This window comes from Antennarius striatus, chromosome 15, assembly GCF_040054535.1.
Source record: "Antennarius striatus isolate MH-2024 chromosome 15, ASM4005453v1, whole genome shotgun sequence".
Classification (NCBI taxonomy): Eukaryota; Metazoa; Chordata; class Actinopteri; order Lophiiformes; family Antennariidae; genus Antennarius; species Antennarius striatus.
The window spans coordinates 3,498,187-3,519,398 of record NC_090790.1 but is presented as its reverse complement, the minus strand read 5'-3'; the positions used below and the strand labels follow the sequence as shown (position 1 = coordinate 3,519,398).

Sequence of the window (21,212 nt, the reverse complement as noted above, 5' to 3'; positions counted from 1 at the left end):
AGGGACATGAATAACTCAGGTGTGCCCTGTAATTGGCATCACAGGTGTGTTGAATCTCATAAGTAGTTAGTCTGCCTATTTAAAGGATGACAAATAGTCACTGTGCTGTTTGGTGACATGGTGTGTACCGCACTGAAAATGGACAGCAGAAAGCTGTCCATGACAGTTGTCTCAGGAGCTTAGAAAGAAAATTATAGAACAGCATGTTAAAAGTAAAGGCTATATGACAATCTCTAAGCAGCTTGATGTCCCTGTGACAACAGTGACAACAGACAACAGATCTACGGGACTGTAGCCAACCTTCCTGGACGTGGCCGCAAAAAGAAAAATGACGATGAATTGAAGAGACGGATCGTTCGAAAGGTATCCAAAGAACTTAGAACAACCTCCAAAGCAATTAAAGATGAACTCCAAGGCTAAGGTACATCAGTGTCAGATTGCACTATTCATTGTTGTTTGAGCCAAAGTGGACTCCATGGGACACCTATGTTGAACGCAAATCATAAAAATGTGAGATTGGTATTTAAGAAAATGCATGTTGACAAGCCGCAAAGCTTCTGGGAGAATGTTCTTTGGACAGACGAGACAAAGAACTTGTCTCGTCTGCCCAAAGAACAGACAAGACAAGGTTTTTGGTAAGGCACATCAACTCTGTTCACAGACGGAAAAATCAAGCATATGAAGAAAAGAACAATGTCCCTACTGTGAAACATGGAGGAGGTTCAGTTATGTTCTGGGGCTGCTTTGCTCCATCTGGCACAGGGTGTCTAGACTATCAAGGCATTCCGGAGAGAAATGTGCTGCATAGTGTCAGAAAGCTTGGTCTCAGTCGCAGATCACAGGTCTTCCAACAGGATAACGACCCCAGACACAGCCAAAAACACCGAAAAATGGCTTAGAGAAAAGTATTGGACTATTCTGAAGTGGCCTTCTACGAGCCCAGATCTAAATCCTATTGAACATCAGTTGAAAGAGCTGAAACATGCCATGTGGATAAGACACCCTTCACACCTGAGACAACTGGAGGCATATGCTCATGAGGAGTGGGCCAAAATACCTGTTGAGAGGTGCAGAGGTCACATTGAGAGCTGCAGAAATTGTTTAATTGCAGTGATTGCCTCAAAAGGTTGTGCAACAAAATATTAAGTTATGGGTACCATCATTTTTGTTCAGGCCTGTTTCATTAGTTAATTTTTTTAAATAATTCTGATGAAAGAAAATTCCAAAGTAATATCTGATTTTGATTGTTTAATTTTCCAAATTCTTTTATTTATTTTTACTTTGGTAAGTTGAAGTGATTTTGGTGACCATTGTGGGTTTTTCTTTCATTAACAGAGGGGTACAAACTTCAACTGGGACTACAGATTACTTCAGCTGGGACTAGTGGCTCACTGGTAGAGCAGGTCATTTGATTTCCATTCCCGCCCAAAAATACCCGGAATGTGGGGCTGACAGTGGAGGTGTCAGCTCACCTCCGTAGCACTGCCGAGGTGCCCTTGAGCAAGGTACCGTCCCCCTAAAACGTTGCGCATTTGGGGCACCCCAAGAAGGAGTTGCCCGCCACTCTACCTCCCATCGCATGCTCACAGGCGCCCTTGTGTGTGTTTGTGTGTATTACACACAAACACACACATTCTCTCTCTCTCTCTCTCTCTCTCTCTCTCTTTATATATACTGTATACATATATATACTTTATAAATATATATACTGCATACATATATACATATATACATATACACACATATATATATATATATATATATATATATATATATATATATATATATATATATATATATATATATATATATATATATATATATATTAATCCCCAACCCGGAGAAGGTTGGGGGATGAGATCCTGCCCCAAGTGGAGGAGTTCAAGTATCTTGGGGTCTCATTCACGAGTGAGGGTATAATGGAACGGGAGACCGACAGGCGGATTGGTGCAGCGTCTGCAGTGATGCGGACTCTGTATCGGTCTGTCGTGGTGAAGAAGGAGCTGAGCCGAAAGGCAAAGCTCTCGATTTACCAGTCGATCTACGTTCCTGCCCTCACCTATGGTCACGAGCTGTGGGTTGTGACTAAACAAGGTGGCTAGGGAGAGGGAAGTCTGGGCTTCCCTGCTTAAGCTGCTGCCCCCACGACCCAACCCGGATAAGCGGTAGAAATATAGTATTAAAAAAAATGTCCCTCTCACCCTTGTGGGGTGGTATCTGTGTGTTATCCTCAAGGTCGGGTCCTCTACCAGAGGCCTGGGAGTCTGAGGGTTCTGTGCAATATCTTAGCTTTTTCTAGGACTGCGTTCTTCTGGACTCAGGCTTCAGATGTTGTTCCAGGAATCTGCTGGAGCCACTCTTCCAGTTTGGGGGTCAGTGCCCCAAGTGCTCCTACTACCATGGGGACCACATTAACCTTGACCTTCCACATCTGTTCCAGCTGTTCTTTCAACCCTTGATATTTCTCAGTCTTTTCATGTTCCTTCTTCCTGATGTTGGCGTCAGCTGGAATCGCCACATCTGTCACCACTGCTCTCTTCTGCTCTTTGTCCATCACCACTATGTCCGGTTTGTTAGCCAGCAGCTGTTTGTCGGTCTGGAAGCTGAAGTCCCACAGGATCTTAGCCTTGTCGTTCTCAACCACCTTTGGTGGTATATTCCATTGGGATTTGGGTACTTCTAGTCCATACTGGGTACAGATGTTCCTGTACACTATCACAGCTACTTGGTTGTGCCTTTCCATGCATGCTGAGCTGGCGAGCATCTGGCATTCACTGAGCAGTTCATCTGTTGGGGCCATCTTCCTGATGTACTCTTGGATTTTTGATATCTCATCCTGGACAGTGGCCCTGATGCTCACTAGTCCTCGGCCTCCCTCTTTCCACTTAGTGTACAGCCTCAGGATGCTGGACTTGGGGTGAAACCCTCCATGCATGGTGAGGAGCTTTCTCGTCTTGATGTCTGTGGCTTCTATCTCCTCCTTTGGCCAGCTTATGATCCCAGCGGGGTATCTGATGACAGGCAGTGCATACATGTTGATGGCTCGGACCTTGTTCTTGCCATTCAGCTGACTTCTCAGGACCTGCCTTACTCTCTGGAGGTATTTGGCTGAGGATGACTTCCTTGCGGCCTCCTCATGGTTCCCATTAGCCCGTGGCATTCCAGGTATTTGTAGCTGTCCTTGATGTCTTCTATCCTGCCCCCTGGTAGGTCAACCCCTTCAGTTCTGATCATATTGCCTCTTCTTGATACCATCCGGCCACATTTGTCTAATCCGAAATGACATCCCTATCTCGTCGCTGTAGATCCTGGTGGTGTGGATCAGTGAGTCAATTTCTCGCTCATTCCTGGCATACAACTTGATGTCATCCATGTAGAGGAGATGGCTGATTGTTGTCCCGCTTCGGAATCGGCATCCGTAGCCACTCTTTGTGATGATGTGACTGAGGGGGTTCAGGCCTATGCAGAACAGCAGTGGTGATAGTGCATCCCCTTGGTATATGCCGCACTTGATGTTAACTTGGGCAATTGGCTTGGAGTTAGTCTCTAGGGTTGTCTTCCACTTCCCCTTTGAGTTCTTGATGAAGGCTCTTAGTGTCCTGTTGATCTTATACAGTTCCAGACATTCCAGTATCCACGTGTGTGGCATTGAGTCGTAGGCTTTCTAGTAGTCAATCCAGGCGGTGCACAAGTTGGTCTGCCTATTGTTACAGTCTCTGTGTACTGCTCTGTCCACCAGTAGCTGGTGCTTGGCTCCCCTGGTGTTACTACCAACTCCTTTCTGTGCCCCGCTCATATATTGATCCATGTGCCTACTCATCTTAGCCGCCATGATGCCTGACAGGAGCTTCCATGTTGTACTGAGACAGGTTATTGGCCGGTAGTTGGATGGGGTAGATTCCTTCTGTGTGTCTTTTATGATCAGGACTGTCCTGCCTTCAGTCAACCATTCTGGGTGCGTCCCATCCCTTAGCAGCTGGTTCATCTGTGCTGCTAGACGCTCATGGAGTGCTGTCAGCTTCTTTAGCCAGTATGTATGGATCATATCCGGGCCCGGTGCTGACCAACTCTTCATCTTTGACACTCTTTCTTGGATGTCTGCCATTGAGATGGTTACTGGTTCTTGTTCTGGGAGGCAGCTGTGGTCAGTCCTCAGGTCCACTAGCCACTGTGCATCGGTATTGTGTGATGCTTCTCTTTCCTGTATGCCCTTCCAGTATTTCTCCACCTCAGCTCTTGGTTGGTCTGGCCGGATGCTATTTCCCTGTCACTGAGAGTACACCTTTGCTGGTTGAGTGGAAAAGGTCTTGTTTATTCTCCTGGCCTCTATCTCCTTGGTGTATCTCTTCAGTCGGGTAGCCAGAGCCGTTAGTCTCTGTTTGGCAATTTTGAGTGCTTCAGGTATGGAGAGCTTGCTGTATTTCCTGGGTACCCCTTTATTCACCATGTTCCCTTTCTGTATCTCGACTAGCTGGCTGACTTCTCTCTGTGTTGCCTTTATCTTGGCCTCTAACCGTCTCTTCCATGGAGGATCTTGTTTGTTATGCCCTGTATTGATCTTATATCCCAGCATCTCGAGGATTACTGTTGCTGTACTGTGGATCAGCTTGTTGGTCTCAGTTATGTTCCCTGTGGGGATTGTTCTTATTGCAGCATTCACATCTTCTAGCAGATCTTCTGAAGGTACTTGACAACTTAGCTTCGGTATTTGTCGGAGGCTCCAGGTTTCCATTTGGGTCACGTTCTTCCTTCTCAGGTCAGCAGTTCTTGTATTGAGGCTGTGTATGTCTCTTGGGGCTTGGTACCCAATCTCAGATTGTGGGAGGGGTGATATCCCCCCCGCTGGCCTGGCGTCCTGGCTCCCCCTTGCCGTAGCATTGTTGTAGTATTTCATTTGTCTCTAGTTGTGACAGCAGTTTTTGTTTACGGATGTTGGAACACTGGGCTAACAGCTGTTTCTTTGTTAGCCTCGATTGTGGGTTTCGAAGCATGCATTGGTCCCACATCCGCCCCATATATCCCCTCTCTCTGGGATTACTCGTGTAGTAGCATTCCAACAACTCCGTATTCTCCACCCTTGTCCATGTGTGTCTTGTTCCAGTAACCCATTTCTCATCAGATTGCCCTGGTTCCCTAGCATCTGACGCAGACCTTGTTAACCCGGGCGACGTCCGAGCCGGTATAACTCTGTCTTTATTGTGTTCACTTGTTTGAGGTAGGCTGGTATAGCATTAAGGGTCTTGCCTAAGGACCCTCACTGGATAGTGTCCGCCATGTCTGGGGTTCGAAACCACGCCCTCCTGCATTCCAGACCATGCCCTCCTGCATTCCAGACCACGCCCCTTTCTGCATTTGTGTAAGTTGACTGTATAGTGTTTGTCCCGACCGGACAAGGGTGTCCATGACACCCTAGGCCGCAGTCGATGATCGACTTTGTGGTCGTGTCATCTGACTTGCGGCCGCATGTCTTGGACACTCAGGTGAAGAGAGGGGTGGAGCTGTCAACCGATCACCACCTGGTGGTGTGTTGGCTCCGATGGTGGGGGAAGATTTCGGTCCGACCTGGCAGAACCAAACGTATTGTGAGGGTCTGCTGGGAATGCCTGGCGGAATCCCCTGTCAGAAGAGGTTTCAACTCCCACCTCCGGCAGGAGGGGGAAGCAGTGCAGCATCAACACTGTGTATAGTGGGGATGGGGCACTGCTGACCTCAACTCGGGACGTTGTGACTAGGTGGGGAGAATACTTCGAAGACCTCCTCAATCCCGCAGACACGAGTTCCCATGAGGAAGCAGAGTCTGGGTTCTCTGAGGCGGGCTCTCCTATCTCTGGGGTTGAGGTCACCGAGGTAGTTAGAAAGCTCCTCGGTGGCAGGGCACTGGGGGTGGATGAGATCCGCCCCCGGGGCCAGAGTTTGCCCAACCAGTCTACATGTGTTTTGTGGACTTGCTTCGGTTATGAGGTACCAAACACCTTGATAAGGGCTGTTCGGTCCGTGTACGACCAATGTCAGAGTTTGGTCCGCATTGCCGGCAGTAAGTCGGACTCGTTTCCAGTGAGGGTTGGACTCCACCAAGGCTGCCCTTTGTCACCGATTCTGTTCATAACTTTTATGGACAGAATTTCTAGGTGCAGCCAAGGCGTTGAGGGTGTCCGGTTTGGTGGCCTCAGTATTGCGCCTCTGCTTTTTGCAGATGACGTGGTGCTGTTGGCTTCATCAAGCCGTGATCTCCAACTCTCACTGGAGCGGTTCGCAGCCAAGTGTGAAGCGGTTGGGATGACAATCAGCACCTCCAAATCTGAGACCATGGTCCTCAGTTGGAAAAGGGTGGGGTGCCCTCTCCAGGTGAAGGAGTTCAAGTATCTCGGGGTCTCGTTCACAAGTGAAGGTACAATGGAACGGGAGATCGACAGGCGTGTCTGTGCAGCTTCTGCAGTGATGCGGACTCTGTATCGGTCCGTCGTGGTGAAGAAGGAGCTGAGCCAAAAGGCAAAGCTCTCAATTTACCGGTCGATCTACGTTCCTGCCCTCACCTATGGTCACGAGCTGTGGGTCGTGACCGAAAGAACGAGGTCCCAGATACAAGCGGCCAAAATGGGTTTCCTCCACAGGGTGTCCGGGCTCTCCCTTAGAGATAGGGTGAGGAGTTCGGTCATCCGGGAGGGACTCAGAGTTGAGCCGCTGCTCCTACGCATCGAGAGGAGCCAGATGAGGTGGCTCGGGCATCTGGTCAGGATGCCTCCTGGACGCTTCCCTGGTGAGGCGTTCCGGGCACGTCCTACCGGGAGGAGGCCCCGGGGACGACCCAGGACACACTGGAGAGACTATGTCTCCCGGCTGGCCTGGGAACGCCTTGGGATTCTCCCGGAGGAGCTGGACGAAGTGGCTAGGGAGAGGGAATTCTGGGCTTACCTGCTTAAGCTGCTGCCCCCACGACCCGACCCCGGATAAGCGGAAGAGAATGGATGGATGGATGGATATTAAAAAACTACATATACATATATTTGTATTTTAAAAAATGTCATCCAGGTCTGGCTCTCTGTTGGTAGAGGGATTTTGAGAGAGGGACACTGACGTGGGGGTTGAGGACCAGTCTGAGGTTGTTTGTGTCCTCACGCTCTTTTCGTTAGCGGGACCTCGAAGGCAGTAGCTGGGAGGACGGTCTCACGCTCAGCGGCGGGTGGAATGTTGTCCTTGAGCTTGGAGACCTGCGACTTGTCATTCTCTAACCCAGGGATATTCAATTAACAGTCACGGAGGTTCAGTTATAAAAATTTCCTCTTAGAAAAGGTCCGAACCCAAGTCCAGTTTGTGTCTTATAGCCGGCCCCTATGTCCACATTATCATTTATTATCAATCTTCAATGCAGGATATGTTTAAGTGAGTGCACAGCTAGCTCTTTTACCTCACCATAAATAAAAGTAGACCCAGGAAAATAAATTTCAAGCCTATTGAGGAACCCACAAACCTCAGAATTAAAAAATAAAGTGCAAAGAGAGCTGATTAATCTTTTTTCTTATAAATTAAAGACATCCCAGCCTAAAGAACTGAAGGCCTACACTTCAAGTAAAAAAACATTAACATGTTCAGAAAGCATGAATAAAAACTGGCTCTTTCAGGGGAAAAATGCAAAGAGAACTTTCTTCATGAGAGAAAGGGGCATGTGGCCTTCCAGTAATTTACTTGTAAACATGTAACCTTGTGGTGGAGGTCACCTTGTGGTGGTCTCTTTCATCTGTGGTGAAAGAAACCACTGGACTTTGTCAGCATCTCTTTTATTGCTGTGTGTATGTCCTCTCATTGTGTGTTTCATAGTGGTGTTAGACTCAGTAAAGAGCTCATTATCTTTGTGAAGGAACCTGACACACACAAAAACTACAACTCATCAATGGCCACATATATACATGGTGCTCTCTGAATAGTTGCATCAAGATGTTAATATTTCTGATTTTCTGGTTGCTGTTGAAGCTGACATTGGGAGTTTTCCCCCCAACAAAATGTCAACAACAGCTTTTAAGCACTTATTCACAAGTGTCCCATCACTAAAAAATGTTTTGTTTCCCCAAAATCCACCATGCCTTTAGTGAACATTTGTTTGCATTTTCTCTGTCATTTTGCCCTCAGCTCGGACTTCAGGAGATAATTCTGTGCAAAAGCTCTGTGCTTTGTTTCGTAGTGGCCCTTCACGTTATTATTTAATTAACTACTGCTACGTGTTCAGACCATATGAGGTAAAATGGTTTGAACTGCTGCTGTAATGGTAAACTCACAGCAGTTGCGGCAGCGGGCTGTCTCACTTCAAGGGTGTGCTGACAGAGCAGGTAAACAAATGATCTGATTGGCTGAACTGAGTGGCGCTACTACCGTGTTAACGGGAGGTGCAGCGTCCGCCATCTGTAGCCGCGACCGTCAGTAAAAATGCCAAGAAAATCTACTCTCGTGAATTTATCATGGAGTGGTCACAGGTCCGGACAGAACCATCACGGTCTGCAATTTGGTGACCCTTGCTCTAACTGTTTCTCTATCCAACTTTTCCTGAGATATAATTATCATGTCATCTGTCATAAAATCTTCAAATTCTGTGCTACAATCACTGCTGGATCGACAACACACATCAGGTTTACCACCTTTGTGGCAGGGATAAGGGAAGAAAGGGTTAATGCAATGCATGATCTTAAACCTTTCCTAAAAAGCTGTTATTACTATTTTCTTTAATGTACATTATTTATAAAAGCCTGTTGTAATGTCTCTGAAAAACTTGCTCTTTCTTTTTTCATCTGTTATACTGATTATGTTGAAAGCAAAAGACAACCAAACATTTCTCTTTATAATGACAGCGTTTTTCCACCTACGTTTTGTTAATATAGAATAGGCGGAGATCCCCTGGCATGGAGAGGTTCTGGAAAGTGCCCACATTCCATCTGCATCGGAAAGTTTCCATGTTGGAAGAGATACAGCCAGTGATGTGTGGACGAGTCTGGGATGGGCCTTTAAAAACAGAGACAGAAAGGCTCAGAATTACACTCTAAGTAGTTATAACATGTAAAATTCTGCTCTATTATCTATGTTAAAACACTTTGGACTCATTCTTGTCACTGAGGACGAATGTGCTGCACTGCATAGTTATCTTAGGCGTGCAGCTGCAAGAGCCGTGTCTGCTTTTTCCTGGAAGTGCTTTTTTTTCACTGCTCTTCCAGTGAATTGTGCAGCGGGAGAGGTCACTCCACAGCTGCTGTGGAATCAACTATTTGCTCTTGCTATACTGTACTCAGAAACATGCAGTAGATATTAGAGCAGGCAAACGTCACTGCCCTATCACAAGGAGGATCACAATCCCCCCCCAAAAAAACAAATGTGCATGTGTGTTGCATTTTAGTTTTCAAACAACAGATTTTTTTCCACAGGCCCATAAAAGAAAATACATATACGACTGTCACAATGTTTCTGAATGAACCTAGAGAGTCTTGGCGATCGGATGATTTCAGTTTTTACTACATCCCATTAAAAACAGACTTTTATGGCAGTTTGGTTTAACCTTTCTACTTGAAGGAGCAGAAGGAGCATGAAGGATTTTACTGTTAATAACACACAAGAGCCCAGGAGCTACTTACTGATATGGAACCTTGCAACCATTTTATTAATTCATTCATCTTCAGTACCCGCTTCTCTTGCTCTCACAGGTCGCGGGGTTGTTGGAGTCTGTCCCAGTGGACTTGGGGTGTAAGGCAGGGTACACTCCGGGCACGATGCCGGTGCACCATGAACCCATACAAAGGACAAACAAACACACACGAACGCACTCATACCGACAGAAAATTTGGGACCGGCCAATTCACCTGAAGTGCATGTTTTTGTACGTGGGAGGAAGCCGGAGAACCCGGAGAGAACCAATGCAGACATGGGGAGAACACGCAAACAAGGCACACAAAGCAGGACTCGAACCCCGAACTCCCTTGCTGTGCTGCGACAGCGCCACCCACTGCGCCACTGTGCCGCTCCAGTAACCATCTTACAGAGATGTAAAAAGAACAGCTAGAGACAGTCTCCATGATAGTTAGTTGATATTTTTCAGTACAAAAGAAATTGTAACGCCAAATATTTTGATCGTCAGTAGTTTCAGACAATTTCTTTTTAATTTCAAATATGTGTCAGGATTTTCTACTTTTCTTTGTCTTTTATGGCCTTAAATGAAAAGTTATTGGCTGTGGTTTAAGATTGTTGATTTTTAAAAGATAAATGTGAATGATTTTGGATTTTTAAAAGAATTTTCTGACATCTTAAAGAATTAACAATAAACGATGAATAACTTAACAAAAAACAATGAATTATTAAATCAGCCCTAAAACCAAAGTGTTGCTCACATGACTGGACAGAGGAGTTGAGCTCCTACTATAAGCTGTAGCTAATAATACATAATAGTATTATTTTGTGCTATTTGCAAAAGTGTTAGACTTTGCATATATGTTCATTTTATTTTATTGGAGCTTTTGACCGATAGGGAGCAAAGCACGAGGCAATAGCCAACATACGTGGTGCTCTTAGTATGACCTCGATCATGTTTGGTCAGCTATGTAAACCTAAGCAAACATGAATAAGTCTGTCAAATTAGTCCGTATGTACACTCGTAACAACCTCCGGATTAAAAAGTGTCTAATCCGAGCATTAAAAGCCAAAAAGGAAAAGCCTCCATGACTACAGACGGTGAAGAGTTTATTTACTGATGGCAAACAGACGCTTCTCTCTACATTCCATTGAGTAAACACTGCTGTTTGAATTAACTGGAGATTCGTGATCAGTGCTTCTGGGTACAGCGCCTATAAACTGACCACGTCAGCATTTCAGGGAGGAACAACACGCAAGCCCTGACTGGATGCGCACTGAGGTGCTTTCAGGACAATATGGGTCCTTCATAGCAAAGAGGCAATGCTCAAGGCAGATGATGAATACCTCTCCACAGGATACTGTTTATGGTACTGAGGGGAAGAGGACCTATGGGTTAAAAATAACCTGTTTACCAGATCCTCCTCCTCCTCGGAACTGTGCTGAGCTCAGGGTTAAGGGAAAAATCAATTTGACACTGGGTTATGCAAAGCGTTTTTTTTTCTTCTGGCTATTTCACGGTGGTAAAGAAAGATGTGTGTCGGTGAGAAAAACATGGGAGCCATACTAATGGGTGGGGGTGTGTAATTTTTCATTCAAGATGATTTTATTTTCATTTTTAGATTATTTTATTTTGTTGTTCTAAGTGCTACTTTTATTTAGCAAAGTGTGACTAGTAATCATATACAGTAATAATATAAAGCAAATCCTGTCATCAATGTGAGGTTCTATTTGAGAAATGAAGTTGTTTCATGAAAGAAGATACCCTGGTTTACATCAGATCATGTTAAAGGTAAGGAGTTGAAACCAGGAGCCTGGTCTTTAAACAGAAAAATCATATGCAATCATTCTTGGTTGTAGGGAAGACCTCACCTGTGTGATTGATGGATTTGTTCTTTATAAACATTCTGAGTGTTGCTAGAAAACTATCAACATCTCCTAATTATGGTAATAAAAACTGAACAGAGTTATAATCAGTTATAACACAAGTTGAACAGAACCCAGCTTTTATATAACATATAAAAACTAAAATGTGTCAAAAATATGCGGTGACGATAAATAAGAATGTAATTTGATATTAAAATGATCAATTGGTCAACAGACAATTAAGTTTGATTATTTTGCTTCTGCTTTCTGCTGTCACATTTCTCTGACATTACATCATGTGACTTCAAAAGTGACTTCACAGTAAGTATTTTCAGAGTTCTGACCACCTTCAAGAGTTGAATATAAAATATCTTCAAACACTGAGTGCAAGTGACGAATAAAGGGTAAATAAGGCACAGAGATCTGTATTGACACAGTGTGGGTGGAAGAACTTGCCTAGCCTGCAAACTGATAGGTTTCTTGTTTCTGCCTGTGTAATTTTGAAAGTGTCACTGTGGTTGCTCAACAACTGCCTCGCACAGTTCACATCTGGTTTGTGTAAATATTGCCACAAAAAGACAAACATGTTTACAGCTTAGTTTTCCTCTGTGTGCTGTTGACATGTCTGTGTTGGGATGAAAAGAAGATTACTTAAGTCTTTTTCGTTTCAGCCAAGATTATAGAATGAACAAAAAAAATAAAAACAGTAGTATCTCTACTTACGGACGTCTCTTCATACGGAATTTTCAAATTGCGAAACGCCTCAACAGGAAAATATTGCTTCTTGTTACGGGAGAAATTTCAGGATACAAAAGGTAAAAATACAGCATGGGCTGCTACTCGCAGCTCCCAAAGGTTCCTGAACGCAAAATTCTTATAGCTGTTCTGCCATTGGCTATTACCTAGCATCTTCCTGGCATCCCATTGGCTAAGATGGACCTCTGTGTGTAGCTACATAGGTGTCTATGAAGCATCCACGTCATTTGGCCCTTGACCCATGACGTGTTCTGATAGTTTTAATCAAATATATTAACTTTTTGAGTAATCGCTATAGACCCCATGAAAGTGACAGAGAAAAGAGGAAAAGAAAAGACGAAGAAGAGAGTTTTTTGTCCGTACAAACACAGCAAGAGATAATAGAAAAGCATGAAAAAGGGATGTGTTTGGTTGATCTTGCCAAAGAATATGGCCGTAATGCATCTTCAATCGCCACATTATTTTAAAAAAAGGAAGTTTAAGGAGTTTAAGGCATCGCGAGGGTAGTTGGAGAAGTTCAAAAGGAGGACTGGAATTTACTCTGTTGTTCGGCATGGTGAGGCAAGCAGCGCATGAACCAAAGAGGGCAAAAAACAATGAGGTAAGCAGTTAAAAGGTAAATAACCATCATTTTTAATCTCTTATTCTTTGTTTTTTACATTTTGCACAACTCTCATTTATTGGGTAATAATCTAATTGTAACATGTTTTGACGCATTTTTATGCCTTATAAAACATTTATGTCGGAATCTTGGGGGCTTGGAATGGATTTGCATTTGCATGGAAAATGCGTCTCTACTTCGGAAATTTTCTACTCACGAAATTTTTTCCAGAACCAATTTATTTCGTAAGTAGAGGTACCACTGTAGTTATGTTAACAACATCTAAGACAGATTCACTCAAACATGAACACACACTTGAAAAAAAAAAGTCATATGAAATGTGGGCAAAATATACTTGAATTAAACCAAACAATGACTGAACATGAGTTCCTCATTTAACAAGGAACAGAAGACACCTTTGACACACCAAGAGAGAGCAAGAGCGAGGGAGAGAGAGAGAGAGAGAGAGAGAGAGAGAGAGCAAGAGACAGAGGGAGAGAGAGAGAGAAAGAGAGAAAGAGAGAGAGATGGTGCTGCATGTTCTCAGTTTTTCACCTTCAGACTCTTGGGCAATGTTAACGATAAGAAACTGAAAAAAGCAAATCAGCAGCGGCGGTTCATTCTGTTATCGGAGTGTCAGAATTATTATGTCTGCACCAGCGACATTAAGTTCTGGTTTGGGTCAGAGTACCTAAAATCCTAGCACACACTAGAAATGATTAACTACAGGATTTCAGTCAGATTCTTGTTCTTGAGGGAGGATTGAAAGCATCGCCTGACATCATGGAGAAACAGCTGAGTACGCAAAAAAAATGAAATACAGTTTCAATAGTGATCAACCTAAAACAAACTGCGAAGACTCGGTAAACACAGGCTGCCCATCAATAACAGTATGTTTGCCAATTTTAGGTACCCTATTCTCCGCACTATAAGGCGCACCTAAAAGCCTAAAATTTTCTCATAAACCCGTGGTGCGCCTTATAATCCGGTGCGTCTAATATATGGATTAATAATCATATTAATATTGGTTAAAAACATGATCGCTGAAAAAAAGCCGTCTGGACACCAGTCAGGCCGCACTCCGCCACCAGAGGAGCCCCCTCACAAGGCACTCGGGCCTACGCCCCCTAACAACGGTAGTCAAGGGGCGTCACCGAAGTCCCGGCTCTGACTGAGCTGTTCTCAGACGGTAGAGCAGACTGTAGGAGCACCGGTGATTACGTATTAAAACATAAGGAACTTTCAACAATTCTATTAATAAAGTTTGACTGACTGACTGATCTCAGTATTTCCTAACTATTTGGCGTTGGAAATAACCCATTTTAAACTTATTGGTATTAAAAATGCCATTGTGCTGTCATCTGGAATCTAGTGACGGTCCATTCTATTAGTCTGTGGAAACACACGGAGAAACTGGCATAAAGGTGAATGAAAGACCCTCAAAGCTGAACTTCCAGCCTTTTCTGAAATTTCAAGAGCAGATTCACTGCTAGACAAAGGTGTCTACTGTTACTGCAATTGATTTACAAATGTAGTTGATAGCTCTGGGCGGGCGGCGGAGGGGCGCATTCAGGCTTGTGTATTCTGTCTGCAGCGACGTGCTGTGAGATTCACGGCGGTGAGACACCAACGTTAAAGTCAGTTCTTGGAGTAAAACAGCTTGATATTTGCCAGTAAATTAGCAGCCTGACATTAAAAACTAGTTAAAAAAATTGTTTAGGACACACAGCAGCAAATATCTGCACCTCACCTCCGACTGGACTACCGATCAATCGAAACAATAATTAATAAACGAAGATGAACGTCGGAGCTTAAATATCTGCCATTCAAAGGTAGTCAGGAAGTCATGAATGCAATCATGACTGCCTGAGCAGCGCGGCTCTATCTAGTGGACGGATTGTGCAACTACAGCCGCTGCAGTTTATCAAATAAATATTATTTATTTTTATTGTGTGCCTTATATATGAAATAAATTATAAAACAAACAAATTATTGAGGATGCGCCTTATAGTCCAGTGTGCCTTATAGTACGGAAAATACTGTAATTTAGCCTCAAAAGTTAAGAGGTTTACCGTTGTTTGGCAGTACAATCTTTAAATCTTTTAGAATTTAATGTGTTTCAAACACATTTGAAACAGATCGCATTCACACCAACAGATCGGAATCAGGGTGATCCACTTGTAGTGTGATGTCAGAAATTGCTAATTTTTTTTGAAGACAGCTGCTTATCCACCTTATGGGTTTACAGGTATTGCTGGAGCCTATCCCAGCTGGGTATAGGCGGGCTACACCCTGCATAAAACGCCAGCTAACACTCAAACCACACAGCAATATAATTACTAGAATTAATCGGCTGGCAGTTCCTTGTCTGTGAGTCTTTCATCATTGATGTGGCATTTTCTTTTGATTAATATAATTAAACTGAAGGTCAGTTCTACTTATTCATTAATTCACCTTCTGAACCGCTTTATCTGCCGTAGCGGGTCATGGGGAGCTTGAGCCTATCCCAGCTGTCTTAGGGCGTGAGGCGGGGCAAACTCCAGGCGTGACACCAGTGCACCGCAGAGCCACACAAACACAAACAACCATGCACGCTAACACTGACACTATGGGCAATTTGGGACCGGCCAATTAACCTGAAGCGCATGTTTTTTGGAGGTGGGAGGAAGCCGGAGAACCCAGACAAGAACCCACGCAGACACGGGGAGAACATGCAAACTTCGCACAGAGCGGGACGCAAACCCGGAACCGCCTTGCTGTGCAGTGACAGCGCTACCCACCATGCTACCAAAATAAATAAATAAAATACAACTGATTGGGTAGTTCAATTTATCATCACAAGGTAAGCAGCTAGCATAGATAGGCCTATTTTTAGCCAATATCAGCCTACTCTATCCTTGATCCTGTTTGAATGAAAACAGTGTGATCATGATTTTTATTTTTTTTTATACTGTACGTTATGCAGTTGTTCCTCCCACAGGAAAGCAGCCATTCATTACATCAACAAGTGACTCACTTGACAAGATGAGTGTAAGAAAAAAGCAGCACTTAATTAAATCTGGAGGCTATGAAAACTTGTCAAACCTGCTACAGAGGCCACAAAAACTAGCCTAGGTTGACACACCACTGATTCGACTTGTCTGCTCTCATTATCATTTAATGCTACGACTGTGAAAACATGTCTGTCAAACACATGAACTCAAACAGAGGATAATAATAATAAGGAGTGGAAGTGAACACGATCTTTATCCATGTCTCAAAGCAAATAAGCAGTATGCGAGATGTCCATGTGACTTTTAAGGTAAGTGGAGATCTTGTTTATATCTGTGGATCAAACGCGAGCCATGTATGCAAATACTCAGCCTTTCCAATGTCACGGGGAGGGGGGCTGTTTGGTAGGAAGGGGGACCTCCACACAATAATCAGCTTTTCATTGTTCAGCAGTGGAGTACTCCCTGTACTCCAGAATTCCTGGGAAGCCACTTCACTGGAAATGTGGTTGTTCCATGTGGCTGAGAGCGGAGGGCCGTGCTGTTGTGCAACACATTCCATTTTCATTTGAATGCCAAAGCAGTGCAGTAACTGCTACTAGATATGTTTTTATTCTCCTGTGATTCATTTAGTGGCGAAAGCTTGGGTTTGAAACCAAATAGATGACAGGAAATAAAAAAACAGGGATCATAACACACACAAAATTGCAAGGAAAACAAGTGTATAAGACAATATCATATCAAGTTATATAATGCACATAATTTCAAACACAAATGCAGGGGCATGTTTTGAATTCTCACATGTTTTAAATCCATATTAAAGATAAATTGAGCATCACCATTCATAAACACACCTTGGTCAGATGCCGACACCATTGCTGCAGCAGTGATGATAAAGATGATGAAGAGAAGCATGGTGAGAGCTGCAGCCAAGCCGGTATGCTGTTGGGGAAACGTGGTGAATGTTAGTCTCACAGTGCTATCCACCCTTGTGAACAGCAGCGCAGGGAGGTCCAGCCCACTCCCCACACAGGAGCCATTCCACCACCATGATCACGTAAGGTGTTTTAAAGCATGTGCCCCCCCTCCACCGACACACAAGCACAACAGCACATCTATCAAGTTACTCTAGCCACAACTTATCAGTATGAACTCTGTTTCCAAACATGTTGCTTCACGCTAAACATTTGGACAGAAACAACAAGAACTTGATACTTTTTTTTAGCTTTTTGAGTTTATAGGTGTTTGACTTGTGTGATGTATTTCACTTCTACGTATTGCATTACAGATTGTGTTTTTTTAATGGTCTATTCTGGTTGTCTTCTGTTTAATTAAAGTGATTTGCCACCTGGACTGATAATCTGTTCTCAAGTTTTACTTGTTTAAACTTACAGTAGTCACCTGACAGCGGCAGGACTTCACACTTCAACTCCGTTATCCCTTATGTCTCAGATCACATCACATTTTATTGCTTTCACTTCATTCTCGCACATTTGCACTCAAGCTACTGTACCTTCACTCCCTTGCAGCAGTTTCACATCACCTGTTGATTTCAAATGATTTGTCTCCAAATGTTAAAAGTGTTTCAGTGCCTTCAAATTTAACTACATTTTTTCCATGTGTTTAAACTTGCACTAAATGCATTCTTTTCACTATTCTAAACATTTCAACTGCAGTCTGCACATGTCACATCAACCTCTTCCAGAAATCTTCCATCTGTTTCTCTTTGGAACACTGTGCTGTTCATAATTCTAATCTGAGCTCATTTACAGATGACTCTGCATCCAACACTTCAGTGCTCTCACTTAAAGTCCTGCCATGCTTCAAATCAATTCATTACTTAACACTGGCGTCATACTAAAGCTTTCAACAACCTGAATTTCAATTTCTATCCAACTGTCACTTCTGAATATTTCATGCTTTATATTACTTCAGAACTCAACTGCATTTATTACAGAGAATCACCTATTTATTCACAGTGCAATGTTCAGATTTGTCAAATATTTTATTTTATTTTTTTTATGTAATATGAAAGTAATGAAAGGATTGAAAGCCATAAATCATAGTCAACTGCCATCTCTGAACAGTGGGGAAGATCATCTCACCACAACTGATTTATTAAACACTTCACAGAATTCTCACTATTTGTACTTCCTGGAGAAACACATTTCAAAACAGTGAACGATTTTGTTCTAAATAAGGCAACATGCCAGTTCATTTCCATGTTAATTTTCCAAAAAAAATGTTATCACGTCTCTGTAATCTGCTTTACCATGCTATCCGATTCAGATAAAAACAGAAATTGTATTCCAAAACTTCAATGGAAACTCAACACGCCAGTCGATTTCTGGCTTCATCTTAATTTCAAAGGCTAGGTGACATATTAGCTGCACATGTATTAATTTGAAACTCTCCTGCCCCTGTTGGTATTTAAAATTTTCATACTTTATCTATATGGAACTGAAGTTTATACATGCTAACAAAGTTAAATCTTCAATGCATTTACAAATGACTGAAGGCTGTGTATCAACAGACTATGCATATAAACCAATATTAAAAATCAGAAAAGCATTATTCACGATCAAAAAACATAACTGCGCTGTGCACACGTATCAATATTAATTTTATCTTTCTTGCTCAGTCTCAGTCACTTGACCTCTTTTCCTCTCCTCGTGCCTGACTGTTCTGCGTTGTCTTTCTATTTGACCAAATCACAGATATTTTTATAGTTGCTTTAGTTTTGCAGTAATTGTGATTGGCATAAGGTGATCTATTGCTGCGTCATGTTATATGACCTTATATTACATTGTAGTATTTCTTTATCTGCATCACCTCAGTATCAGTCAGGTGATTTGTTCATCTCAGCAGTTCCACGTGTGTGATATGCTTTGCATAATTTGTGTCACTTGGGGAAGACTATATACCATGTTTTGTAATTGTTGTGTGCTATTTTCAAATAAAGTGTTGTGACCGTGGTACTATGACTGTGTAATCTGTGTTAATGACTGATGGTCTACACACAGCAGACAAACTTTAACACTGGATTTCCTCAGGCTGATAAAACAGACTAACAGTAAATAGGCCTCAGACCAGAATCTGAGTACAGGAAGAAGTGTGGAATTCACAGATGTACCCAACCTAATGATATAAATTTGGTGTGATCTACTTTATTGCTATTTAGTCTTTATTTCCTGAGACAAAATTTTTGCTCATCATGTTAATTTTACAAAATTACATTTTCAAAGCCCAGGTAATAATGATAATCATAAAATCTACAGGAAAGCATTACACTGAGGTTATTTGTAAACCTCACACTGTCCTTGTACCCACAAGGACGGTATAAATGTTAAAAGGTTTAAAAATGTTATTACTTTTAAACATTTTATTTATGTTGTATTTGTCTTCTGTGTAACATATTTTTCTTATTTATTTGTTTGGGTTTTGATGACAAGCCGACAATACACTATCACATTAACAGCTGATGTTTTGGAGAACTTTGATGTAAAAAGGAAGTTAGATTGAAGAGTTTTATTTTTAAAAGTACACATCTCAACAAAAAGTAGATCGCATCTATTCTATCCAGGCCTTCATTTCAGCATGGAACTGAACGTTTGTGGCTGTGAGTGAAACATCCATGACAGACTGTGGACGTGTTCATGTTCTTCTGAGCAGTGGGTGAAAGTCTTCTTTATATTACTCACCTTTAAATATTACTGTCCATCGTAATGTTCCGAATCTGATTTTTTTAAACGCCACACAACCTGCAAGTCAGTATTGTGGATATAGTACAATCTTAATCTTTGTTGGGCAGAGTAAAACATAAAGGGAAATTTAAATCCTCCTTACTAATAAACTGGAACTAAGAGTGAATAATTGCAAGGATGTTAATCACAATAATTACCAATTAAAATTAGATTGAGTAATTAATTGACTGATTATTCGATTAAGTGTTGTTAAACTGCTTTTCTGCCAAGGAAATAAATAGATAATAGTCACGGTTTGAGTATAAAAGCTGCTTATTTAAAACACAAAAGGCTTTCCCAACAGAAGTTCCAGTTTATTTGTTTCACAACCGCTCCTCTGCTTCTGGTTACGGACTTGTTTTCCCGTGAGCGCTCTCTGAGATTCACGGAGAAAATTTTTAAAAAGCAGAGCTTCAAGGTTGAAACAATAGTACAGGATTTTCAATATAGTGTCTCCACTGCAGAGGAAATATGTGAAATCAAGTATTAAGGAAATAATCAGTTTAAATGCAGCTGCGTAAACAGACACGAACACGCAAAACGGACAGAGGAAGCAGCTCACCTCTGTGTGAAGTGGATTGCAGGTCTCCTCTCCGTGAAAACGGCCAATGCAGCGACACTCTCACATGAATAACATAGTTTCCTTCTGAACAGACCGACAAACCCGTTGGTAAACCACACCGGACCGTCTCCAGACCGAGCTCCACGGCGGCAGCTGACGCTGTCGAAGAAACCGCGCCTGACTGACGCTTTTCGCGTGAAGCGGAGCAGTTGTAGGGGCGCCATCTATTGGTGGATTCTGATACGGCAGCCAAACGACGACCTGCACGACTGTTATTAAATTACAAGTACAACACTGTTTGTACAAATTGAATGCAATCGACTTGAGTGTGACTATTGGAAAGTACGCTATATTTTTGAACTCCACTACATTTATCAGTGAGCTCGATATTCCACCTGATAATTCAACCTTGTTTACTGATAGGTTGACTTGTCAACGAAAATAATAATAATAAAAGAAAATTGGTCATGTGAGAAAAAAGACCTCGTTAATTATTTTATGTAATAATTATATCTATATAACAAAATTGATTTGCAATAATTTTTAATCCTTTTTTGTTTACTTATGTTGTATTTTTCTACTAACATATTTTTATTTTTATTTTTATTTTTTGGGGGGTTTCAGTTATGGGTGGTTACAAAAACAATATAAAGATGTAGGCAAGACTGTTAGACTTGTGGGGTTATGTTGAGCCATTCCACTGTTAATGTTGAGTTAGTATAGGAATAAATGAAGCTGCAGTTATTTATTTATTTATTTACTTTAGAAAATAACACATTATTAACACATTTACCTGGAAAACAACACGGAACACTCCTACACATCTCTGTTTAGCTTGCCTGAACTATGTCCACCTCCTCCACAAATGTTTTGTAAAAAGTATGTCACTTGTTTTTTTACTTGGGTAGAATCTTGGAAAATATATTCTTATATATATATTTTTTTTTAAAATTTTATATACTGGTTTGATCCCCGAAGGGAAATTAAGAACGCACACTCTAGCTACTGATTACAAACGCATGCATACATATATATTTGTGAGTACAGGCCCCTGTATCACACACACAAACAAAGGGGCCTGTAGGCATGCAGGG

General features: G+C 42.4%; 1 protein-coding gene across 1 annotated transcript in view; it reads right to left on the bottom strand.

The window, feature by feature from the left end:
• LOC137608054 (growth hormone receptor-like) overlaps positions 1–20,319 on the bottom strand; it is a 32,685-nt gene extending 12,366 nt beyond the window's left edge. Inside the window, exons 1-3 of the mRNA XM_068334070.1 lie at positions 20,119–20,319; positions 16,668–16,755; positions 8,853–8,988 (exon numbers count right to left, since the gene is read on the bottom strand). Of these exons, the coding sequence (XP_068190171.1) occupies positions 8,853–8,988; positions 16,668–16,728 (197 nt within the window). The 5' untranslated portion in view covers positions 16,729–16,755; positions 20,119–20,319. The remainder of the gene's footprint in view (positions 1–8,852; positions 8,989–16,667; positions 16,756–20,118) is intronic.
• Between the last annotated feature and the right edge of the window lie 893 nt (positions 20,320–21,212).